General features: G+C 42.0%; 1 protein-coding gene across 5 annotated transcripts in view; it reads right to left on the reverse strand.

The window, feature by feature from the left end:
* The window catches only part of LOC311440207 (tolloid-like protein 2), an 82,968-nt gene that overhangs the window by 7,204 nt on the left and 48,646 nt on the right, over positions 1–27,118 (reverse strand). For all 5 annotated transcript variants that reach the window (XM_084526799.1, XM_084526797.1, XM_084526796.1 and 2 more), the window contains 10 exons: positions 25,753–25,870; positions 25,224–25,402; positions 24,821–24,926; positions 19,730–19,854; positions 14,172–14,287; positions 12,571–12,673; positions 9,053–9,169; positions 4,753–4,898; positions 3,594–3,789; positions 1,228–1,353 (listed from right to left, as the gene is read on the reverse strand). In XM_084526799.1, the coding sequence (XP_084382925.1) occupies positions 1,228–1,353; positions 3,594–3,789; positions 4,753–4,898; positions 9,053–9,169; positions 12,571–12,673; positions 14,172–14,287; positions 19,730–19,854; positions 24,821–24,926; positions 25,224–25,402; positions 25,753–25,870 (1,332 nt within the window). The remainder of the gene's footprint in view (positions 1–1,227; positions 1,354–3,593; positions 3,790–4,752; positions 4,899–9,052; positions 9,170–12,570; positions 12,674–14,171; positions 14,288–19,729; positions 19,855–24,820; positions 24,927–25,223; positions 25,403–25,752; positions 25,871–27,118) is intronic.

Raw genomic sequence — 27,118 nt, forward strand, 5'->3', positions numbered from 1 at the left:
GGCTTACTATGGATCAGTTGATTTCACATGCACAATACAGTTGTAATGGTCAGCTTAGTAAATTCAACCACACGCAGTCTGACAAACCTTATTAAGTTTAACAGGAAGGATTACTTAGAGGACAATGGAATCTCCTCAGGAAGACACTCCTGTCAGCTCTTTGGTGGCTTATTTCAAGTAGACTGCATTTTCACCAGGGAAAATTGGAGGTAAAATCAGAGACTTAGCTTTACTCTCTCATTTCCTTTAAAAATTCAGGACATCTCAGGTCCACCCTCTTGAGAGAGGGAATGGTTTTTACCTTAAAGAAATTGACCTCAGTTTGCTCTTTTGATGCAAAATTCTACTTGTAACAACACATTTTTTTCCGTGCTGTTTCTTTGGAGTAATGAGATATGGCCAGATCTTCAAAATCCACAAGGTTCAAATCTTCTGTGCTTTGTTCCTGGCATAGTTTTGCATTAGGGCAACTAACCCAAGGGAGCAGCTTCAATGCTAAAAAGTGCAGCAAGTGCTTTATGGACTTGATAGAGCAAAGAGTAATACAAAATCCAGAGTGTTGTAGAACCTAACAAAACAAAAATTGCACAAAGCATTTGGAGTTTCACCCAAACTTTCCAACTCACTTGCTTATTACTCTTAGCACCTCACGAGTTTTAGCAGAGGTAGAACAACCACCTCATCTGGGGGACAATGTGGTTGCATTTACATTCCCCTCCATCAGAGTGGGCAACACTGTCTAGGCTATCTACCCACACAAACCATCCGTGTTCTGCACGAGAGCAGGTAGCAGTGACAGAAAGGGGAGCCCCACTGTCCTTTCCACAGATCTGCACCTGCTGCTGTCTGCTCCGTAACAAAGACATGCTCTGCGCTGAGAAGGCAGGATAGCATTAGGCATCCAGCCTAAGGAAGCCAGACCAGGAGCTTTAGCTGTCAGCTTCCAATGTTCCCCCTACCCCACATGGTGGATCATGGGAGATCTGCTCTGACCAAGGACATCAGTTTTTAGAGGGATTTAGCAGTAGACAATCACTCTATTTTCAGTTTTTCTCACTAAACTTAATGTTAACAAAAATAACTTCGGAGGGAGTTGATGGGGAGGTGGGATAAACAGAACCAGAGATGTTGAAGGGAAAAGGAGAATCATCTCCAAGCTTGTTCAATTCCTTTGTTAGCTGTAGTACCCACCCTACGGAGAGATGCCTCAATCTCTACATCACCCACCTTCACAGCTCCTTTTATCAGCTGTCAACTCATAGCCAGGCTCGCAGGTGCATTTGTAGCTGCCCAGTGTGTTCTCACAGTGCTGCTCACACCCACCATTATCCGGCAGAGAACATTCATCCATCTCTGTCAGGAGAAAACCAGAACAAGTCACACTTCCCTCACATTCCTCGGGCAACACTTTTGGACAGAAGGATAATACATAGAGATTTCATTTTCTGGTTTCTGTTTGTGGATTCACTATGAAGAAAGTAGAGTATTCCTTTGTTGCTCCACACTTGGACACAGTATAATAGCTTCTAATCTGGCTGTTAAATTATGTGCTTGAGAGGAAAGACAGGTGTTCTCTCCTACAATCATAAAACAAACAAACAAACAAACAAAAAACTGTATATAGTCTTCACAATGGGAGGGACATGAATTCTCACGTCCTGGCTATGGGCAGCTATATTTCACTAAGTATTGTCTTTCCACTAATATTTGCCATCAGGTAGAAAGGCACAACATGAGCATAAGTCAAACACATCACAACTAATACTTTAACCATGTACAGAATATGTATGATTCAGTGATATAAACAACCTGTTACCAAAATGAAGATAAGTAATGAAGCACAACCTTAGAGCTTTCCCTTGAGATATACACAAAGGGTTGGACAAGAAGTAATTGCTCTTCATATCTTCTTGTCATTCTCTCTTGGACATGATCAATGACTTACCCTCTCTGAGCTGCTTGCAGGTTTATTTTCTCTGAGAAGTTAGAAGTTACCACTGCAACTTGTCACAAAGCAAAATTTAAAATCAATTTTTGTTTTGTTTTAAGCTGAGTTATTTTCTTTCAGTGTTGTAAGACATGTGATTTATGCTCTATTTCTTTCATAGTATATTAGGGCAAAACTGACCCATTGGCTCAATCAGGTATGGATGGTAGTCTGAGTGCCTGCAGAGACATCCAATTTGTTCATTTATTTTGTTCAGGGAGTGGCTGGTACTCACGCAACATCCCTCTGGATATGGAGGTAGTCTGCAGACTTCAGATCTCAGCTTGGGATTCCACACAGACTATGGGTATGTCTACCCAGCTTTTGCAAACCATCATCAGCTCTGCCCACAGTGCAAGTCGGCTAGAAAATGTGTAACTGTGGCTACTGTGGTGCTTGGCCCAAGCAAAGACACTTACGCTCCTCAGCTGGACTGACTAGCAGGGACTCAGCAACACCCTTAACATCCACAAACTGCATTGTTCTTGTTCACACATGCAAGTTTGAGCAGACTTTGCAAATTCTAGTCTGCCAGCAAAAATTGCACAGACAATACCCATGTCTGCACCTGTACTAACAATTCACTCTAAGCAGTTTTATACTCCTGCCACAATCCCCCTGCACTACCAGCTCCTGAAAGAACCCAACATGTCTTGAGGAAGAAATCTGTATCTCTATGGAACCTGAGAAGTTTAAACAAGTAAACCCAGGCACTCTGAGAATTGTCCAGGGACTGGAATGAACATGACAGTATTTGTCAGTGATCTTGTAAACACCCTTAATACAAAGGCACAAGTTGAATTAGAAATAAATAAAGGACTTATGCAATCCGAATATTGGCATTGCAGCTATTAGGTACTACCTCACAGCAACTGCATCAGTTTATTTTCATCAGGGTATATTGCATCAGGGTATTTTCCCAAATAGTTATATATTTGGTTTCTGCCTCTATCAAGCCACCAGGGTGCTGGTAAAGAACCATGGCTTGGATTCAGCTCTTAAGAAAAATCTTTGTCTTCATTCGCATCTTCCTGAAAAGGATCTCAGATTAGGAACATGTTTGTTTCTAAAAGCATTCTAAAGTTTTCATTGGGATTCTACTTATATTTCAATTTACCTTCTTTCCAACAGATACTTTTGGAATAGAACTAAAGCAGAGGGTTATTTTTAACACTCTTTATACAGTACTAATGCCTTCTTTGAAAATATCAGGATCCCCTGGCACAAATAAATGGGGGTCACATTCAATCTAGTGGAGTAGTGTGTGATAATTTTCTGAAAGACTATGTAACAAGTGAAAATAAGATCACAGGCTAATACCTGTGTTACTCCACACAAGGTGCTAGTGTCTGTGCTCGTGATGACCCATAAAAGAAAGGCTGCCCTTTTTTGAGGGTGATCATCAGTAAGGTGATGTTCATGCCTCAACATCAAACCTTTCTATACTCTCAAAGCAACTTGTGTATAGAATTGATTTTGGCGGTTGTATAGATAAGTCGAAAAGCTTTTAACTAAAAGCAGATAAAATGCTAACTTCAGTTTGGCAGTAGGTTAGGGGATGAGTGGTCCCCAAGTTCAACCTTGAGAGGTACCAGAGATCACATACCTTTGAAGAAATTTGCTGCAAAGCCTGCTTTGTTGATGGTTGCATCAGATGTAAACTTCATCCATACTTTATTTGAGCTGGACTTGATATCTCCTGGCTTCTCATAGCCACAGAATTGACCGATCAACGGGCTGTATTCAGTGAGGCCATCTCGGATCTCCAGGTAGTCATAGGAACATGTGTCATGCCATTCAATCTGCAAATAGAAAAGGGTGGGCCTGTAGCTCATTAGCATGACAGCTGAGTCAGGATCGCTACCCATTTAGACATTGGCCAGAGATCAGCTTTGAAAGCAGCATCCCAAACTGTTCACAGTGAGTTGCATGTCTCATGGCTGCTGTCACTCCTGCAGCTGAAATCACATTCAAACACGGATACATCTCAGGTCTACAACTATTTCATGGCTACCCTCCAGTGAAACTCAGTCCTTGACTTTTTCCATGACAAGCTACTTTTTCATGAGAAGCTGTAAGTAATAGAGAAGAGCAACTACAAACAAATGTGCTCAAGGAATAGCCTTGGGGTTACAGTCAGGGAGTAGTGGTGTCAGCTCTTTCTTGGACAATCACAGTAAGGGTGCACAAGCCACAGCAACCAATTATTTAGATGGAATTTATGTACAAACCCAGGTCCTGTCCACTTCTGACTGTGACTAACACGTTAGTAGTCAGAAATAGATCATCGAGCACTTAAGAGCGTAAGACATCCTATAATAGTAGAAAATCTTTTTGAGCTTTTCAAGGACTGTCTGCCATGTGGAAGTGTGATGTTTCTTTGGATAGTCACAGACACCCTGGAATCTGCCAAGTCCCAGTAACGCCAATGGAAGGTTTTTTGCTTGGATTGTGAACATTCAGTTTCATTTGACCAGAGTGAAGTATTAAGCACTCATGAATCCCCTACTTAACATAATCAGCAATTTTGTGCCCCTTCTTATTCTTCCTATCTGGACTAACAGTTTTTGAAAACTCATCATATTTTAAACTTGGCTTCAAAATTTCTGAGCAAACTTCTGGTGAGGATAAATAATGGTCTGAACTTCTCCAAAAAAAAAAATCTTTAAGTTAGTATTATTATTTATATTACTTCCCTTTTAATTTTAAAGGACCTAGAGAGCTGAAACAATATCTGTTCAAGAGCTTACAATGCCATTTCTCACCTCAAAGGCTTGGAACGTGATTCCTATGTGAAAGCCCTCAGAAACTGTGATCTTCCATATGCACTCTTTGGAAGGTCTGTAGTCATCTGGGTAATTAGGAGATTGGATCTGGCCAGCATCTTTGTGAATTTCTCCACCACAAATAGCTTCATAAAAAACAAGCATCAAAAACATGACATTGCAGGGGTAAAGCCTGCTCCATAGTTAGCATTCTTCCTCATTCAAATCTGAATCAGTAACACTTCTTGCACAAAGGCAACACAAATGTCATGGCAGGTTTTAAAAATCTAACATTATGTCTTTAATAGCATCTCCGGTTGTGCTGTACCAACCTCTTTAGAAGGCGAACTCACTGAGACAAAAAATTTTATGGATTTGTGTGTTTCACACTCTAGGTCACCTCCATAACTGCTTAACACCTACAATCAGTAATAAGGACCACGAAAAGATGGAAGTTAAAAAAACAAACAAACAAACAAACAAAAAACAAAAAAAAAAAACAAAAAAAAAAAAAAAAACAAACAAAAAAAAAACGAACAGCTGCAAATCTAATCCAACCACAAGATGGCAGCATTAACAAGCGTGAGTTGAGCTGTTCACCAGCAGACCATCAGGCTGACTACCGTGCATGAAAAATTAAGTTTGTGCTAGATGAAAAAATGAATAAATTTAAAGACCAAGAACAGATAACTTAATACAAAATCTGGTTTCATACAAAAATAGAAGAGACCTCAAAGACAATAGCAATTCAGCATAGTGGCAAGCAGGAGAGATGCCTGAAAACCAAAAGAAAGCATCACCCCAGTCTTCAAAAAGGGCAAGAAAGAGAACCCAGGGAACTACAGGCCAGTCAGCCTCTCCTCAGTCCCTGGAAAGGTGATGGAAAAACTTATCCTGGAGGAATCTTTAAGCATGTGGAAGACAAGAAGGTGATCAGGAATAGTCAGCATAATAGATTCACCAGAGGGAAATCATGCTTAACCAACCTAATTGCCTTCTGTGATGGGACAACTGGCTGGACAGATGACAGAACAGTGGATGTTGTCTGCCTGGACTTCAGCAAGGCTTTTGACACCAGCTCCCATGACATCCTCATAGGCAAGCTCAGTCAGTGCAGGCTGGATGAGCGCATGGTGAGTTGGACTGAGAACTGGCTGGATGGCAGGTCTCAGTAGGATGTCATGAGCAGCAGTCTAGTTAAAGACCTATAGCTCGTGGCGTCCACCAGGGGTCAATACTGGGTCTGGTATTGTTTAACTGAGTAATAAATTAAACCAGTGACTTGGATGAATGGATAGAGTGCCTCCTCAGCAGGTTTGCTGAATATACAAAACAGGAAGAAGTAGCTGATACTGCAGAGTTCTGTGCTGCTATTCGGAAGGATCTCAACAGGCTGGAGAGATGGGCAGACAGGAACCTCTTGAAATTTAACAAAGGCAAGTGCAAGGTCCTGCATCTGGAGGGAGTTAGCTCTGCGGATATGAGCCTTCTTATGTCCTAAAAATTGCTTATAGCAGGTAACATTGTCTTGGTTTTGCTTTGTGAGTTGCTGATATTTAACTGTAACCTATTTAAAAGAAGCACTTCACTAGTGCAATGCTAACTTCTTTCTTAGAGAATCAGAGCTAAGGCACAACCAAGTAGCTGCACCTGAAATTCAGCTGCAGAACACAATTCAGATTGTAGTTCAAGGTCACATATTCAGAGCTACAAGTGGTGCTCCCTCCGAGGCACCCTTTAGTGAACTGTATTCCCACCTAACAGAAAGAGGACTACAAGAGCCAAAAAAAGTGACAGTCTTTTTTCTTTTTTTAACGGCCATAAAATTGTCAGCCTGCAAACAGTTTTTTTATCTACCCATGGCAGTAGTTCACACTAATATTCAGTTAGGTGGTTAACTGTACTGGAAGAGTTTAACTGCTAAATTAAAAGAACAACCGTTGACAGAGCCTGAGAAGGTAATAACAATGACAAATTTGAGGCTGCCAGCAGTCCTATAGGACAAAACCACCAGCATCTTCTCCATTTTGAATATAACAAAAGAAAAGTAACAATATGACTGAAAAAATGAGGACACTTTCACTAAACTGACTTCCTGTCATTTACTATACAATAATTCTACCATTACCTGGCTACGTGCTTCTATCTCTTTTCTCCCATCTATTTAAAACTTTAGAGACAAGAACTGGAGGAATCTAATCCAAAAATCAGTCCTCACCCACAGAACTCCCAGCAAAGTTTGAATGCATGAAAGTTTAGGTGCACTCCCAGAAAAGAAGAGAACAGAGAAGCAGTGGTAAGACCCACCTTGACTTTTCAATATGTGAGGGAGAAGAGTTCAAAAGAAAAAGAGTAATTAACAACAATGCAGAAAACTTTACGACAAAAATTAACAGAAAATTAAAGACTTCAGAGCAGTCTCTCTTGGAAATCAAAATTACCCTTATTGCCTAGACACAGAAGTCATAAAGCATCCAAGCAAACTACTTGACAATGAAGGCAAGAAACAAGCTATTATCTATCTGCAGTTGAATCAGAGGGAAATTGAGATTGTGGAAGATTTTTGGAAATTCTCCCACTTCAGCAAATAAAATATCCAGAGAGATGCAGACAATCTCATTACCTGCTCCTCTAACAAGATGAGGCTGAGTTAAGAAAAGAAAAGTGGGCCATCACTGCTACAAACTAGCTTCCACAAGTCATAATCTGTACTTGCTCTCAGAATTGGCAATAGATTTCCCACCTTTCCAAAGGGAATTTGCTTACAGGAAAAGATTACATAGAAAGCTGAAACCCTGAAGAAGCAGGAAAATATGAACAGTCAGAGGGACGCAAAGTCTGACCCACTAGATACACATACCATTTCCATTTACTCTCCTCAGAAATTAAGTGAAACGATTATTGCTCATCTTTAATGAACCTATAGGGGTCACTTATTCATCAATAGGATATACGGACAGTTATCCAAGGAAAATGAAGTTTTGCAAACTGACTTTTGGTTGTAGCAAATACATACATACATACATATATATATACATATATATAAAGGAATACTTTAATATCACTTATCAATATAAACCATGATGCCATATGAACACACATCATGAAGAACAGAGAAGTTGCTTCCCAAGAACATTCTTTGTGTTTCTTTTTTCTTTCAAAGTTAGAGCAGATACAGTGGGTTATCCTCCAGTGCAAAGAACTAAGCTGACTGGCCCACAAAAGCAATAAACCTAAATAAAACAGTCTATTAGAGACCCACTAATATGATCACTTCTCATTCATGTGAACTACCATAAAAGGGGTGTTACAAACCGCATGGTCCAGGCAATAGCTGCTTCTCAGGAGAAACATAAAAATCAGGCAAGCTACCTCTGCCTCTGGCCAACAATTCCTGCAGAAACCAGACATTTCTCCTGCGTAAAGTATGTGCCAACCCCACTCTGTTGTGAAGTCCTGATATGCTTTATTTGCACCTCCCCAACAGTCCTGCATTTTCTTTGCTTTCCTCTGTTAATATCATTATTCATGAGTATATTGGACACTCAGCACTGGGTTTCCAATGTCATGCTTGTTCCTGCAGCTGCAGAAAGATGATGTATCATTGGTACCATTCCACTCAAACTCACTACTGCTGAGGACACTGGTACTTCTAAGAAAATGCCTGTTGCTCAGAGAACAATGAAAGCTTTTAATATATCTTAGAATTGTTATTGTCAAAAATAAGCATATACGGAAAGGGGATGTTACTAGTGACTTTGCTCCTCCTCTGAAGCAGTCTCAGCATCCCAGTGTCATGCAAACTTTGAAAGTACCTGATCTGCAGAAAATGTGTCATGCTAATTTCTAATCGTCTGTAAGTAAAACACAAGGATGAAACCAAAGCACAGGCTTTGCATTTGAGTTAAGCAAAAAAACACCAACAAAATAAGCTGCATTAAGTGATGTAAAGCATATGGCCTAAAACAGAACTTTGTTAAATTACTAGAAGTAACCCTTGCTACATATAACAAGGCTGCTTGCAGAGGCTGTTTAGGGCAAACAGCACCCTGGCTTATGAGCAGAAGCCATTGCCCTGTGCTGCTATCCTATTCTCCAGAAAAAATGTGATGATCTAGTTGGAAGATCCATACCTTGGTCTGCTGAAACAGTCCACAAATTCTGCCAATTCCCATAAAAGCAAGAGTGGGTTCTGTGTCTAACTACATGGTGAAGCTGAACTCCTAGTGACTCCATAAATCCCTGCATCCTGTTCTGACTGCTCCATGTAATGCAACATACTTCTAGCTAGAGGCTGTACCTTCATAGACCACAAAGAAGCCTTTGCCCAGGATGTTACTGCTGCTCCGGAACTCGATCCACAGCCTGCTGTCCGTGGAGATTACTGGATCAGGGATCTTGTCACCACAAAATCTACCTAGAAGGCAGGAAAGAGACGATCAAGATCTCCTGGCTGACTGGCAGCACACCTACTGGTAGCAGGCACCGGTGATTCTAGGAAGCAAAGAGAATCTGTGGTTCAAGGAGCAGTGCTTGTGTAAAACACCCTTTCACTCCCACCACATATACTTTTGAATGAGTTTCTCTTTTTTCCCCATTAATTTTAATTCTCTTCCATTATTAAATACAGATTTCCTTCAGCTGGGAGGAGAATCCAGTAGTCACAGATTCAGCTTTTGTTGCCCTGGTAAGGTCAAAGGGGTTCTTGTTGTAATTACATGATTGGACAAATGAGCTGACAAAGGTGGAGAACCATTCCCTGTCCTTCTGGAGAGAGGACATTAGGGAATGCCCTTTCCACCTGTTAAATCTTGGACACTCCTTCAGCTATTTGCACCCAAACCAAATTGTCCAAGTCAAACCAAGGGTGGGATGTGGCTAAGAGGATTATACGGAATCCCTAAAGAACCATCTAACACAGCTCATCCTGTTACTGGTGCTAAAAGTCCCTTATCTCATCCTCTGGTCTTACTCCTCCAGTAAACCTACTTCTTTGAGGTTAAACCTTCATAGCCATTCAATCTCTTTGTGACCAAGAGCCTTTTTGGTCCACCATGTACTCTGCCATGAGCTCTCTGGTATGCATCAGCACTGGTATATACCTGAAACCCTCAGCAATGGACAATCCTAAAACAGAACAGCTGCAAAAGGCCTCTGCCAAAACAGCCCAAAACACCTCAACAACCCTCAGTTCTAGTGTTCCTCTGCCTGTCTCACCCAGAAGCTCCCCAGGGAAACAGAACAAACACTAAGTATGCACAAAGAGCACATACTGCAAACACAGTTCTTCACTTCAGCTGACAACAGCAGGGCTATGTGCTGGAGGCCTTGGCACCTTGTCCAACTGAATTCCCAGTAGGAGTTTGACAGGGGCAGAGAGCAGTTACTTAGGTTAAAATTCAGTCAGGACAGTAGTGATAAGGATCCTGATCCTGGCCTTGTGAAACCAGACAATTTTTCTCTCCTTTGAAAACCCTCAATTGGGTGAGAACCTGGTTAATGCCTTACTGGCAAGACAACACCTTAGTTTCCACAAGCAGGCTGTATTAATGGTTCCCTACAGTGGATAAAGAGATGGATTTTTTGAGTTCTATTGACTGACTGGCAGAGAAGATTGTGACTTTCCTGTGTATTCAGGGAGGAATGGTTGGCATGAATCTTGTGCACTAGAAGCCAAGAGGCCCCCTGTGTAGTTGTCTGCCCATAATCAGCTGTTGCCACTTTTGTCTCTGCCTGCCTCATCTTCACCATTTGGCAGCCTCAGGAAGCTGATGACCTTCAGGGATGCAAGAGTTCTGCCCCCGTGACAGGCCAGTCAGGGCAAATGAGAATGCACAGAAAGGGAGTTGCGAACTTCACTTCTCTCCAATAGCAGTTTCAACTTTTTCCCCTTGTGGAGTCCCTCACTCAAACATTAGTCTACACCTGAGCTATACTCAGCTGTTCTGTTCTGAGCCTCTGTGCCCCAAAGCTGCCCAGCACTGCTGGGGAAGCATGACACAGGCCTGCAGCATAACAATAGCATCTCCCATCTCCACTCCCAGATACTAACAAACAGCATCAGTGCTGCAAAAAGCTCCTTTCTCTAGGGTCACTGAGCAACTGCCTCCTGGATTTATACTTGCAGTTTAACACGGGTGTCAAGGAGAGGAAACGCAGATGAGGAACTAGAATGATCAAGCTCCTCAGAACATGATAAAGGGCCCATTCATAAAAAGTTATATACCATTTAAAGGCTGGCTTTTCACACACTTCCCTGGGAAAATATGCAGCGCACATGTACTTTTTTTTTTTTTCTTTGCAAGAAGTCCATGCTTTCACAATTCACACTAATCCCCCTCCCCGCCCCCTGCTGAATTGCCGTCTGTCTGCCTCTTCCGAGCTAATTTCATGGGCTCAGCCCCTTGCGGGAGCTGTGGCCACTCAAGCGGTGTCTCATTCCAGATGGAAACACTCACAAGTACACCTGCATGAAGGTGACAGGGAGGTGGCTTGGCTTCTGAAATACTCCACAGAAAAAAATAAATAACGGGGACCTAAGTTAAAGCCACTGGAGCGATGTTACCTGATATATGTGCAGCAGAAAACAATAGCTGCTACCAACCCCAAAACAAACAGGAAGCAATAAAAAGAGCAGCCAACTCCGTGCTGAAACACAGGCCCATAGAAACCTCTAGAGAGCAGTACAGCTCCAGCCTAAGAACTTCATTCTGTATTACAGCTGGAATTTCCCATGGGGCTAAGGTGAGCGCGGCTCCTAAACTTCCATCACCCCACTGACCTCACGCTAGCACAGATATGTGCTGCAGCACTGGGCACAGCACCTCTAACGCAGCTGGTGATGCTACACAAGGTGATTGCTTCTTTACTTTCAGGTGGAAGTAACTGTTAGCATGTAAGGACACTGAAGTGAGAAGGTCAGGATCAGAGCCAGTGGCAAAGCTGGGAAAAGTAAGAGGGAACTTTGACTGCCCACTCAGGGTGGGAGAAAACTTGCAGTTAGGATAGCAGGAGGCAGAGGAATGAATAGGGAGGACACTGAGGAGGACCTGCACTTTCTTGAGAACTTTGGGAGCAGACGTAGAAGAGAGCCCTTGCACAGTTTGATATCCTAGGCATGGTCAGTAATCCTTGGGCCCAGAGACAATTTCACTGCTAAAAGTACAGAGGCTTAAAGTACAGACTGTTATGTATGGAACAGTCTGCCCAGAAAAACTATGGATGTCCCATCCCCAGAAGTGTTCAAAGCCAGGCTGGATGGGGCTTTGAGCAACCTGGTCTAGTGGGAGATGTACCTGCTCATGGCAGGGGGCTTGGATTCAGGAAGTCATTAAGATCTCTTCCAATTCAAACTATTCTATGATTCCATGATTTGTATTCTCAAGGAGAAAATTGCAGGAGCTTGGGGCAGGACCTATATGGCTGTTTCGTTCTTATCACCTGATGGTTCTACTCAGATCTTATAGAAAAAAAAAATGTAAAGCTCCAGAGACCACATTTCTAATCGCAGCCATGCCCTTCACTCACTTCCTTCTCTGCCTCAGTTCTCAAGCTAGAAAAGGAAGGAATAAAGTCTTTGCTACCAAAAGACTTGGAGCATTGATCATTTGGTGTGAATACAGCAAACTGACATCTCTGGATGGAGACATTAATGCATGGCCAGTGCACTGCCTGTACACAGCCTCCTTCCAGGTAAACCAGCTCCTTCCATGCTGGTTTATGGTGTTTTGTTTGTTTGTTTGTTCTGTCGTTTTTTTCCCCCACAATAAACTTGAAGTAGAACACACAAAATGCAATTAATATGGAACAGCTACTCACCCAGTAATGGAGCCTTCCGCCAGTAGCCATCACGCACCTCCACATAATCATACCAGCAAAGGCGACTTTTAAATAAATCCATTGACGTGAAATTCAACATAATCTGAAAGAACAGATTTTTCTTTGGAATAGGAACTATTTTAAAATGAAGATCCTATAGACTACATGGTTCATCTCTGCTACAGCGTGTATGTGAGTAAGCAGGAAAAAATAGCTGGACAACTGGTTGGAGTTTTAAATCATCTTTTCCTTGAAAAAAGAAGGCTTCTCAAGGAATTTTAATTATACTATACAGTACATTACAGAAGACAGCATTTTGCTATCCATTCTGTAATTCACACAGTCACTGCTCCACAGCTACTAAAATGCTACTAAAAGAGACATTTTTTTAAAAATTAAAAACAGAATCCTTGGTTTTGATTAATGGAGACACACATTTCCCCAAAATACATGTTTGGGGTTTATTCCCTCATATAAATGTTTCCACTAATAAACAGCTGATTTTGCTGACAAGCTTCCACATTCTGACACTTATATTCACATAATCACTGTGATACAATTATGTTCACTGGCTTTACAGAACAGAGTTCAGCAAGAAAATGTTATCCCGTTTGTCTGCTTCCTCTGTAACAAGGATTACTGGCCTTGCTCTGGGCCTAAGGAAGTCACAGGATGGGATGTACTTGTGGCATTTTTGTCTTTGCACAATTTGACCCTCATATTAATTTATGCATATTGTCTGCCACAGAAGTTGTTTCAAAATCTGGCCTGCTCTTGGTACCTTTTCCTCCTTGCAAAGTTCTCCCTGAAGCCAATGGGGAAGACTCAAAACAAGTAAGCTCTGCTTTCCTTTGTTCATTCGAGTCTCAGTCCTAAGCGTGTCTTAAGGGTGGTCCTCAGCAAAGCTGCTCTGCCAAGAAGCTCCCAAGCCGGAACATAAATTATTGCAACCTGGTACGACATGAAAGGCTGAGGGGCTGGCATTAGTGGATTAAGGAAAGGTTTCATTTTCACAGGAAGATAAATAACACAAAAGGAACTGGAAAGCGGACAGAGCAGCTAACCAATGTAGAGCTGGCCTCAGCATTTCAAGGCTGGGAGCAGGGGTCCCATGACAGGGATGTTATTATGCCCGTATGACAGGGGCAGACCCCTGCTGTCACTCATGACTCCTCAGCTTCCTGCAGGGCCCCATCTTGCTGACCAATTTTACTTAACTCATCTGACCAGCATTATGTTTGAAAGGTAATTTCCTCAGCTCTCAACTCAATCAGATATACCAGGTGGCACACTGAGTAGCTGAGGAAACTGTCCAGGCAGGGTCTAACTGTGATTTGAGAGAAGGGATCAGAGATCAACTCACAGCCCAGACCTGCAAGGGGGCTCTGTTCCAGAATTACCTCTTCTAAGGACCGCATATTCCTGACCCCATCTCTGGGAGGACAACAACAGCACCCAGGAGCCTTTCCAGGCTTCCTCCCTGCACTCCATGCACGCAGAGCTGTGCAGCACAATCTTTTGGCAGCTACTAACACTGTCATCACAGGCAAAAACACACATGCAGAAGTGCAGAGTATACTTTGTCCTTGTGTGGCACCTACCTTCTCCCCTGGGGTCACCGAGATTCTCCAGACACAGTGGGAATAGGAGGGGTAGCCGTTTGGAAAGCCAGGGGCTGAGAAATTCCCTGTTGTATCCTGCAAGGTCTCTCCACAAGCTACGAGAGAGGGGAAAAATAACAGAACAGCAAAAGGAGTGACTCTGAAGGATATTGGGGTCTAATGCAATGTTTGCAGATGACTGCTATGTGGAGGTTGGTGGCTTGTAGTCTAAGGATGTTCATTCATGGTACTGGCACAAGGTCAGCTACCACGTGAGACCTCACCAAAGAGGTATGATGTGAAATTTGTCAGGGTTCCTAGGATAGAAGATTATCAGTAAAAGGACACAGGAGAAACAACTTTTAAAAAGGCACACTTCCTTCATCTTTACACACAACACTTTCAAGGTTTCAGTCCTACTGAGGAATATCTCATCCACTGATAGAACAAAAAATAATAGCCCATTCCACCTTGCAACCCCAAGATTACTGCCAGCAAATCTGTTTTCTCTTATTACCCGCTTCTCTGTGAAGTTCACCCTAGTTTACCACTGTTAAGTGTCTTTTGGGTTAAAACATTGTGAGAAAAAAAAAAAAAAAAAAAAAAAAAAAGGCATGACAAACACCAGTGACCACAGACTTTGTCTGTCCAGCATCTACCCTGGTGTCACACAGCACAGGATGAAATACAAACACCTCAGCTCACTCTGCTGTCCTGCTGCAGCTGACGAAATGTAGATCCCAGAGTGAATTCTGGGAAGCAAATAGTTTGCATGCGTTCCTTTAGGGAACTGCAGCTTCCAACGTGTGGGAAAGCAACAGCTAATTGTAGTTCCTGTTCTCTGTGCCTGGAGAACTTCACTGGAGCAAGGAATGACCGTGTGTATGCCCAGAGCAGCCGACTGCCTAGGTTGCAGAATCACACGTATCAAAGTTCCTATCCCCATCCTTGAGAATACTCACTAGGCACATGCAAACACCCATTCCAGGGAGCGGGGACCTTAGCTTGCCTACTTTCAGGTTGTTTTCCTAATGTCATAACCCACTGATGTTATAAAGCTCCCGTTGAGCTGCAGCTTGGTTTCCTCAGCAATAGCAAGGAAGCTTCCAAAAATCCCTTGTTAAGCAGCAGTCCTTTAAAAGATCTGACAAGACCGAACATCTGGCTCCCTTTCTCATGGAAATGTCAGGGGATGTTCCTCGGCCTCATGCTATCACACAGTCACTAATTTTTCAGCCATGATCACTATTAGATGGGCGGATCGGAAGCTGGAGGTGAAAAGAGACCCGTCCCATTCAAAAAGTTTAATATCTTTAAAAAGGAGAGAGGGAGTCACATAGGCCAGAATTTCTTAATTTCCCTGAAGTACTTTGACCCACAGTTTGACATGTCAGACTAGATGAACAAAAGGCAGGGACACAAAAGGGTTTTTTTTTGTTCAACCAAGCAGCTCCTAGGGTTGCTCTGGAAGGTAAGTCACTACTAGGAACAAGTTGCACATATTTCAAGGCACAGGTCAGTATGGGTTTTTCCTGTCAGGAAAGCCAAAGGTATTTAAAACTACTAGAAAGAAGCACCACTGAGGAAAACAGGCAGGAAAATACATACACCTGCCCTATAGAAAGAAGCAAATAAATGAGAGTTCAAAACCTACACCCTGCTCCCTCCTCAGGTTGGAGCCCTGAGAACTTCCCTTACCATTATGCAACTACAAAGGAGCATTGCACAGCAAGTTTTAGTTTCAAAGTACCCTGCAGAAATAGCTTCTCTCTCCCCAGACTATCCCAGCATGGTAATGTCATCTCTAATCTTCAGGTGGGCAGAGGTGGGCTGGTGGTAAAAGGACTGCATGTACTGGAGAAGAAATCTGGACAATTATTTTCAGAACAAACACACTCGTTTCCTTTCCATCTCTTGAAAAGATGCAGTACCTTGCTATCTGTAGCATAATCTGTTAGGATCTATTTCCAGTTTCCAGGATGCTCCTGGGACTCTTAGGCAGGAAAAACATAATGGCCCAACAAATAAATATCTCAGTACTTGGTCTGGAGTGGCCACCAGCTTAGGATTGTTTTAAGAATGCCAATTCTTAACTTACTAAGACAAGGTGTCTTAGTAAACAGCGGATTCCAAGTACACAACTCACCAAGGTATACAGATGCTCTTTTTCTCTGCTCAAAAATCTATCTGAACAAAGCTGTCCCCATGAAATTATAAAGAAACTAGGAACACACACTATATTATCATAATGACACAGGATAAAGAAGACTGCTATGCTGAACCACAGTGAAGATTTCTGACAGCCCAGACCTAGTTCTCCTAAGTGTAATTACACAGTAACTGGAAAGAATGTGTAATTACAAAGCAGGTACTAACACATCTACTACCAAACACTATTCTGCTAAAGAGTCATGACCTAGCTAACTATCTACATGTTGCAGAGGAGGCTCTCCAGACATGCTGGGAGAGGCTGGCCTTTCAGTGGAGAGGAAGGTGATTGCCTGCACATGCTGGGGGAAGCAGGATGCTAAGAAGCAACACATACCTAGGTGTGGAGCAGTCTCTTGCAGAGGACACCAATAAGCATTACAAATGTACCCTGCTTAGTATCAAAGAAGACAAGAGGTCCAATAAGATTAGTGCTTGGTGCTTCTGAGATCCAAGAAACTGAGCCAAGGTGTTTTTTGCACGTGGTTAAGAGGCTAATGCACACCCAAGCTGCTAGAAAGGAATGGAGGTGAAAACCAAAGCAGAAGAGGTGAATACTTCAAAACTCATTTGTAAATGAAGTAGTTGAGAAGCAAGCACTTACTGTTCACCAGTACATCTTTTTGAAAATTCACAGGGAATTGGATGGGATAACAATGCAGGACCATTCTCAATGTAACATATAACCATTATACAGATAACAGAGCCATATGGGTCTGTTTCCTTTAGCACTGTACAAGATAGCAGGACAGGCTTTTATAGTGACTATATTCATCAAAGCCTCTACTATGCAGCCATTTCAAAACCAGCATTTACTGCAGTAGAATTCATCTTGCCTTCCAGAAATTCCTTCAGCAAATTTCATCCGGTTCCACCTGGCTTGGCACTAACTTTAACCCAGCAGGTGTAAGCTTCAGGGAATTAAAAGCAATTTAAAACAGCGAAGTTTTAGACAGAAAAGTTAAGACAGCCCAAAATGTAGCAGCCAAAAGTCTAATGAGTTGGAAAGCCATGTCTCTTATAATAGACAACAGTCGTTCTGGCTCGTACCAGTGCACACTTGTAACTCTTCTTCCATCATTCTAGATTTTTTTGGCAGTGGGGATTCAAACAGATACTCTCTTACTAAACAGGAAACCACCTGTTGTTCAACTCCTGGATCATGTGGCTGTATTTCACCTAAATGTCCTCAGCTTGACTACTGAACAGTTGTCCTTAACCAATTATCTCAGTCAGATCCTGCTCGAACATACAACCAAGCTCCTTGGTTTTGAACTCCTGAGCTTTGCATTTTGCAGAAGAACATTTTCCAAGCTACAGATTCAAACTGCAGCTGCAGATGTCTGTTTCATTAAAAATACTGCACCCCTTCTCTTCAAATGCAACCTGTGTATAAATTTTGATGTCAAACAAAACAAACAAAACAATAGATATTTGAAGAAAGTTGGTTTTGTAGGCTTAAAGCTCTGATCATTCTGCTGCCAAATATTTTCTGAATAGAAATAACCCCTCTGCTAAGTTTTGTGGGGGAAAAAAAAACAAACAAACAAACAAAAAAAACAAGTTTTTACTTTGCAAGTAGAAATCTTGAGACTCAGAAGGGTCCTCTTTTTTTAAAAAAGTTGCTTCATAGCTTTTAGTTTGACTTTAACCTCAGGCCAAAAGCAGCTTTTCAGTTTGCCTCAAGAAATCTGAATTTGTAGTCAATGCTTCCAGCTAAGAGGCTGAAAAGTCTAACTTGATTAAGTCTGACTCAATCAAAAATGTGGTGCAAGGCATCCCTATTTATTCATTTATTTTTGGAGTATTCTAACAACCCAATCCCTAAAGCAAATTGAGGTAATTTTTCTAGAACTTCATCTTCTTCAGCCAAAAGGGGATTTACTTGAAAAAAATATGATTTGTAAAAAGAAAAAAAATTGTTAGTTAAGATTAGCACACCTAGGAAAGTTACATCCCTCACTATAAACTAAGCAGTGATCCCCAAACATCATGGACCCTGAAGTACTGCTGATCCTCACAATTTATTCTAGACCCTTATGAACCCATATTCTCTGATCTATACCTAGAGAAGACATATACCTAGAGAGAGGATTTGCACACCAACTACAGACCATTTTCTGTGGCTTTTCAGCACAGATCAGTGCTAGCCAGCTGTTAACTTACAATATGACTTTGTATACCAGCAAAACTTCTCTCCTTCCCACCTTCTCCCCTCTCCCTGTTATATGCTTATCCCAGGCAGATTAACCTTTTGTTCTGTTTAGCACACACTGATCTGGGAAAGGTTTACGATCAATCGAAGCCATTCTCAATCAGATCAATATGCTGGCCAGACTCACCCACTTCGATAAACTTCCCAACCACACTTGCAAAAGTCCTTTTTTCCCTCCCTGCATTATTACAAATGTTAAGAGTCATTCTGCAAAACTAGGGCAACTCTCTCATTATCTAGTGTCTTCTCATAGATGTTCTGCTACCAGCAGATACTCAGAGCTAGTTAAATTTTCTCCCTCCAACCATAACACCTTCCATGCTACCTCTGTTCTCATTTGCTGTGGTCCACAACACAGGTGCCAGACAGAGTGCCATCTTTCCTTGAAGCATCTCTTTACATCCTGATATTCTACTTGTTCTTAAGTCTGGCAGGATTCTTCTCTGAAATCTGTTTTTCTCTATTGATCTATTCAGCTAAAACTGTTGTATAAGCTTTTACTAACATCTCCAATTTAAAAGGATTCTTTTATTCTGGTGGATAAATTTAGTCTCTAAATCATAGCTGTGACACCAATGCTCCTTTTGCCAATCTTTGCAGACTTCAGATAAAGCAGGATTCAGACTATCTGTCTTTAGTATTCATATACATTTAGATAGGTTCTCAATCAAAGCTCTTCCCAGTCTATCACATCTTCTGCAGCAGAAAGAAGGATGCAACCCTCCCCTCAGCAGTCCAAAGCAACAGCTTCTAGTACCTGGCTGTTTCAAAAATCTTTGAGCTGTCTTCCATGTTACTCCCAAAGTCTTAGTGCAACACACACCATAACCACTTAGGATTTCATTAAAGCTCTCCCTTGGGACAACACCTATATAAAAAATCAACAGTTTGACAGCTGGTATGAGGAGACTCCAACATACCAGATACCAAAGCCCTAAAACAGGAATACTGGCAAAGTACTAATAGGAGACACATTAGACAAGATCAGTTCTCCCACAGCTTCAGCTTGAAGCACTGGATGGCCTACATTTCCTGAGTCCTTTCATCAAAGAGATTGTTAAGGTGCTCTTGAACTCCCATGCTTTTCAGCATTGTCTATGATAAAGCAGGAGCTCTTCCCACAAGCCATATTTACCTGGGCACTTGTACAACTTCCTCGCCTGAGCAATGTCTCCCTGACTCAGGCGAATACGCTGACCAATAGTTGGCCGGACCCCATTATCATCACGACGGGGAAGGATGGTGTCGAGGAAAACCCCTCTAAAGGGAAGAACAGAGAGACAAAGAGTAGTGAAGTAAGAAATGTGACATAATGCACAGAAAGCTATCCTGGCAGGCCTCCCACTCCATTTCCTTGAGCAAGTATCCCATGCTAACAAGAAAGAGTAATACGGATTTTAACAACTGCATGTCTTGAGGTGGCCATCTCCCTATAGCAGATAGCTTCCAAATGTACAGGCAAGTTTGCCAAGCCAGTAAATTCTTTTTATATATCAGAATTGCCACTGTTTGGTGTTTCAGCATAGACACATCCATTGCCATAAATCAGAAAAAGCAATGAAATATTCTTGCAGAAGGTTCATGGCACATCTGGCTTAGCAGGAGCACAGATTGGACACATGAGCAGAGGGAAGGGCTATTTGTTCAGTAGCAGGTGGGGTTGGACCAGCAGTGGCTGTGGTTGCCACAGATGAGAAACAGATCGAGTGTTCTACCTTTGTTCTGCATGAGTTTCCAGGCTAATAACTCCATTTGTCTCTGCCTTTTTTCCCTTGCTACTATTTCTTCCACATTGTACTTCATACTTGGGAGCTCTCTACTGCACTTCTGATCTCAGTCCAGCAAAGGATTTAAGCTCAGGCCTCACTTCCATCCAAATGCAAAGTCAATGCACACATGCAAGAGCCTGCATGCAAGAGAACATTAAGGCTGCACAGCTAATGTGGGAGGAAAGAATCAGAAAATGGAATGCCAGGTTGGTAAAAATTGGAGCTCTAGTAGTCAGACTGTCTGGTTCACAGGAGCCATTTCACCACATCCCTGAGTGTCTGACGGGCCTGACAGTGCCAATGCTAACAATGAGTTTGAAGCTTCGGCATCAGCTCCGTGATGCAGTTCTCTTTCTGAAGGAATGGATACTAGTTCACAGAGTCAAATGGAAAAGTCAGGGCAGAAGCAGTAATTTTAGTGCTGCAAGTCCTGATATAAGAATCTTCAGGTATGGGTTAAGCTTATTCATTGGGCTGCTCAGCTGAGTAAGGACATCAAGAAGTTTCAGATAGTTTTTGCTTTGGCTTAATTTTAAATAAATACTGCAAGCAGAGTATGTAGATCACAGCTGTCCAAAGCTGTAGTTAGCATTCTTGAACAGAAAATATCATTCAATTAAACATATTTTGTGGGTAAAAATCTTTTGTAAATATTCGATTTGACAGAAGAAATAGAGGGGAAGGAATTTAATCTGCTTAAGAAATGAATCGACTCTTGCAAGGAAGGTTTTTTGTTTTTTTTTTTTTTCCCCAGCGGTATGAAAATTCCTGATCAGCAATAAAATCAGTGCTTACGAGTTCTGAGGTAAGCCCATCAAATGTTGATTGACAAATTCAGGCTGGCGTTCTACAAGCCAGCTGCATGCTTCAATCTGAATTTATTTATGTATCAAAAATACATACTCCAATTCCAGAAACAACATGAACACAGAGGCAGATCAATCTGCTCATGGTAATTTTGCAAGCCATCTCTGGAGTTCATAAAAGAACTTGGCATGTGGCAGGGACATAGTTCTGTGGCAGTGAAAGGCTTTCTGCTGATTCCCAGGCTTAACCAGCGAGGACTAACAAAGTTTAACTGAGTAACCACCACTTGTGCATGTAAACCTTTGGTTCTTTTGACCATTCCAGCCCACACAACTGCATACACATAGCCTCCAGCCTCCTGCACATAACATACATCTAGGGTATTGCTCACACAAAGCAAACAACCCACAACTTCAAATTACCTTGTGATCCCTTATTACCTGCCAAACACATTTTCTTCCAGAAGGATGTACCCTAGGCTGGGGCAGGAAGATTTAAGGTTTCACTTTTTTCCACCAACTGAATTTTGTACTCCCCTCACAAGCATTGCTGAACACAGCTCTAAGGAGGCAATATTCCTATCATTTCACAGTCAAACTGAGAACAAAGGAGAGTCCTTCTGTCCTAAACCTCATAGGTTCCAGCAGTTCCATGCTGCCCAACCAAACCCCATTTGGTTAGGAATACTGATGATGTTAAGATGCATGTTTGGTAAGTGTCTCTAAGAGCACCAATACTTTGCTTCACAAATTAATAAACACCAAGCAGATACCATTAAACAAAGCAGTTCAGGCAGTATAACACCAGAACCATTCTTGAATAAGATACCTAACCTCTTCTTCCAGACTGAGGAAGAGAACCAGAATACCATATGCCCCTTTCTCCTGATGTGAAAGCATACATGTAGGCAGAGCATGCATTAGTTGCCCAATGCATTGGTTAAGTCAAGCACAACCCACCACGGCTATCAGCTGAGAATGACAGAGTTTCAGTAGAGATGCTCTACTGAAAAGTCATTAAGATTCCTAAGAGTCTTTAAGATTCATGTAGCACCACAGATGTGTTATGCAAATATCATGAAGTTATCAACTAATCTCGAGAAATGCTGATAATTCACTGTCCCATCTGAGGTCAATAGAGACAGGTGTTTAAACCACCACTCAAGGAAGCATATATTTAATGCAGGTTAAGCACCCAACTTCAGACAGCTACAGTTTGTCCCTACTCTGTAGTTACAACCCCATCTGAAGAAGAGAGACAACATAACCCTACTTCACACAGTAAAACCTGTGGAGGATATAAGTGTGGAGGATTAGGATGGTGTGTTGCAAATACATGAAGATTCCCCTTGCCTTGCAGACAGTGCTTCCTGCACCCTGACTCCAACAGAAGCTTCGCAGAAAAGCAGAGCCATGTGCTGTAACTCCAGGACATACTGCCATGCCTACTACCAAGAGGCTTACTGAACTAAGGTAATCCACTATTTGCTTAGGAGTCTAAAGGTTTAAACTTTCTTGTTGTTAGACTGCCATTTGTAGATCTTGAAAGCAATAACAGAAATTGTTTTATGAGACAGCAAAATTCAACATAATTTGCTTCCATGTTTGTAAAGAATGCACCGGGAAATAAAAGCCACATTTTTCAAAAGCACCATTGGAAGCAATTTCCACTGCTAGGGCTCATTGCGTCTCAGAAAAACTGTACATTTCTGTCCTAGGCACAAAGATTAGAATAAAAATTGCCTAGGAATTGCAGCAGTATTTGAACATGTGAAACATCACTTGATTTGTTATCACCAGTATTCACCAGGAGTTATAAGCAACAAAGAGTTGTGCTGACTGCTATGTAGGAGCTACTTCAAGACAATTGCGTTGCAGGTGCAGCTTTAGAGACTCTTGTGCCAGATTATTCATAATCCTTCATGTTCTCCTCATTCATACGTTGTTCTCCACTGGTATGGTGCTCATACCATCTTTTTCCTACATGGACTTTCTATAGTCTGCTGATGTATTAACCTGCTACAGTCCTTCTTTTTCTAAGGTTATGCAGCGTCTCTCACATCTAGCTACTAGGAATAATGAACCTTGCTAGAACTTTGTGTCTTCATGGGCTCTATGCCTTTGTTAGTTGCAGTTGTCTAATACCTGTAAAATTCAGTAAGGTGGGAAGCATGCACACACTCACAAATCTGTATCCATGCTCATTGGTCAAAGCAAGCGTCATTCCCCAGGTCAGCAGATCTCAAGACAGGCTTTGGTAAAATAAAAGCCTGTTCCCAGCACTGCCTATTTACCCTGAAAGCACAATCAGCCCACAGATCCACTTAGTGCTCAGTTCAATTACTGCACAAAGATTGGTACTGGGGTGAGGGTGGGTCACAGAGACAAAAGACTTAAAGAAAACAGACTTAAAAATCCTATTAAGCACCAATTTAAATTTAGAAGGACTCTTGCCATTTTTATCCCTTTTTGGCCCAGCAGTGTTCTGAAGGACCCTGGTTTTCAAGAGAGACAGACTCAAAGGTATCCACAATATAAATGGCAGTAATAACTTAATCCTGCTTTTGTGCAAGACAATTCCAACCATTTAGAGCCTAGCGAATGCTGGAAGGATCTAGCAGATGCCTCAAGGGAAGAAAAATTGTTTGCTTTGGGTATCTGATCCAAAGAAATCTCTAAAGGCTGCAAAGCACCCTTGCCCAGCCACCATCTCCTCCTGCCAGAACAAGCAACACTTTAGCAAGTTTGATAATTTCCCCCTGATTGATGCAAAGTTTCAGAAACAAAAGCACAAAACAATAGGCTCAGTACTCCCATACAGCTGGCAAATAAAATAAAAAATCCCCAAGGGCATATTTAATTTCAGCAACAAAAAAGCTCTTGAGAGCATGAATATTTGGGCTCTACCTCTCATCCCCTTCACTTGGGATATATCGTGAAGGAAAGCTCCTATTCTATTTATGGAAAAACCTTCAAAATGTAGCAAAATGGAGCTGGTCATCCAGTAGCTCTCATTCCAAATCCAGGACATAAATAAGTATACTAATTTCACCTCACCACACCTTCCCAGTAGAGCTCTCTGCTCAGAAAATGGGCTGCATCTGGAGGGACGACATGGGAGTTAAGGGCAAATAACACCCCACACAGAAATTGGCCAATTAGCTGGGTCAGGAATGGGGCTGAAAAGTACTCCATGAGCAACCCAATCACACAGAATTACAAAGTTGCAAGGCTATGATCTAGAACACATACACAAACGGTTAAAAATACCCAAGCAATTAAAAATCGTGACCTACAGTTTCAAGTCCTTGGCAAAGTTGCTGGGGGCTCAGAAGGTAATATTGTAACTCAAAAGCAAGAGCTGCACAACCATGAGATTCAAAGCTGATTTTAGCATTATCCCCTTGCAGATGGGCAGATACACACACATACACGCTGGCTGGGAAGGCTGCAAAACATGCTAACACAGCTTTGGAAAGTCTCTTGGATTACCAGTATTAGGTGAATACAGTAAGCAGGGAAAAAACAGTAGTCTGCAGTAACTCTCTTCACATACCTTGCTTTTTCAAACAGGTATTTCTCCAGGTATTCTACACAGCTAATGATGACTGCTAAAAATAGTAGTAAGGACAGATAGTCTATAATTCTCACCTGGAGAATGTGTTCCTAGCATAGTGCATGATGCTGTCAAAGTCGTAAGTCTCTCCCAGCGAGTTCACTTCCCCAGCTTCCATCTTTAAAAAGTTGTACTCCTGACCTGTGTTACCATACAAAGTGAAAAAAAAAAATCACTTAAAAAGTTTAAAAAAAAAAAAATCCTTCCTGATCTAAGAATCTAGAATTAAAGGAATATCCTCCTACATTCCAACAGTTCCTGCTGGACATCCAAAATCTCTACTTGTTCGACTATTTTGGCCCTTATTCTAGGCAAGGACTAGCAGTATTTTTTCTTCATCCCAGCTCACAGACCACTAGGGTTTTGCATAAGCCCAGCAAGGAAGACGATTTCCACCCAGCCAAAAGCAAAGCAGAATAACCAGAAGTGCCATTTTACCTTGCTGTATATTCTCCCTGATGATTGTGACATGCTGGTCTCTGTCAGGCCGTGTGTGCTCATGCCAGAAACCTACCACATGACCCAGCTCATGAGCCACAATCCCAAATTTGTCACAGTTCTTTCCAATGGATATGGCCTGAGGGCCCCCACCTCGGCGGCCCACATATGAGCAGCATCTGGAAAAGAAAACCCACAAACCCATACTGGTCATCGTTGAATTGGGAATGTCTGAGACAGGGACAGGCCAGCAGTTTCATACACTATATGTACTTAAGTGTGCAAGTGTGTATATATATACAGATATATATACGTATGCATGCACACAGTTGTATGTGTATGTGTATCTAGAAAGAAATAATTGCATGTTTGTAAAAACGCATACATTCACCTTAAGTGTTATCCTAGGAAAAGAATCCATAAAGGACAGATTCCCCCCATATTTATTCTGACCAGAGATAGACTTATAAAGCCATATAATAAAAGACACGTTTGCAACATAGCTTCAGGGAATGTATGTATAGCTTACCCACATGTTCTGTATGTGAACACAATGAAACTCTCTTCATCAGTTCTCTCCACAAATGTCACACAAGTGTGCTTCTCCCAGTGTCTCATAGCTTGCTTGAAGATAGCTCTTTGGGTTCCTGAAAAATAAATCCAAGAATAGCCAACAGTGAAGGCCTGGCTTTCAAGAAAATGTCTAACAGATGTTATAGGAATAGGGGTACAGTCAACCTTTCCAATAGTCAATCCCATACCTGTAGACACCTACAGGAATCTGGAACCCTATTCCTACATCTGCACTAACTTACTGTATCATACTTTTCTCTCTTTCTGTGTTTGATGAATTAATGGCTCTAATTAAACAGGCTACAAACTTGATTAAGCACATCAGTGTTTCCTCATAAAAAAATGTCACCTCATCAGGTAAAGGTCACTCTGGCATAGCTGCTGAGTATTCTGCTCTGTGCACCGGTTACTCAGTGGCATGCTGCAACATAAAATCACCATGCATGGCTTTCAAGGTCCAGGAATCTCACATCACTGCTACATTTGCTCTACAAAATGGAGGCAAAACTATTGCCAGATAATTTATCTTTAAAATCAGAACCAAAAGCAGTATTGTAGCTAGAGGCGGAGCGGTCTGAGGGCTGTGTAAGAAGGCAGAGATACACTGCTGGTCTGTGCTTGAACTCAGGGACAAATCAAGAGTTGAACAGGAAGACGCCTGCAAGAAGGGTATTATGCCTGGCTCACACTAGCAAGAAGACAGGCGACAACACTTTGCCTCCCCAGGGAGCAGGATACCGGCAGTGGTCACTCAGCTGCTTCCAGAACAGTCACACAGACAGCCAGAAAGTGATGCCCCAGACATGGCTCCAGGAGGCCTCACTACAGTACTGTCTTTCCAACATAGCCCCTGGGATACACAGGGCTACAGAGTAAGCTGACACTCTCAAGAAAGACTAAAATGTGAGAAAAGGCCAGAAGTACATTGAAAAAGTATAAGGAATGCAGAGACGAGTTTCACAGGGGACACTTATCTGAGACAAAACACCAAGCTGAATGTAAGATAGAACTGCACTACTGCGAGAGCTGCTTCTTACAGTCACCCAAAAGGAAGGATGGTGTCACCTTCTCTGGATGGTTAGGGCAGTGGGACACACACAATATAGAGAGGACTCTCTTGTCAGACTCTGAAGGATGTGGATGTCTATTCTCTGACAAATTTGTGGGACACCTGAAGCTAACAGGCTACTCAATATCCTGCTAGGTTACACATGCCACTCCTTTTTTATGAGGTGAACAGACCTTCCCATTAGGGCTTCATGGACTCCTAGCAGAAGCTTGGGTGCCAGAATGAGACCCAGAATGAGACAGGATCTTAGTGA

Source organism: Aythya ferina (genome assembly GCF_964211825.1).
Source record: "Aythya ferina genome assembly, chromosome: 7".
Taxonomy (NCBI): Eukaryota; Metazoa; Chordata; class Aves; order Anseriformes; family Anatidae; genus Aythya; species Aythya ferina.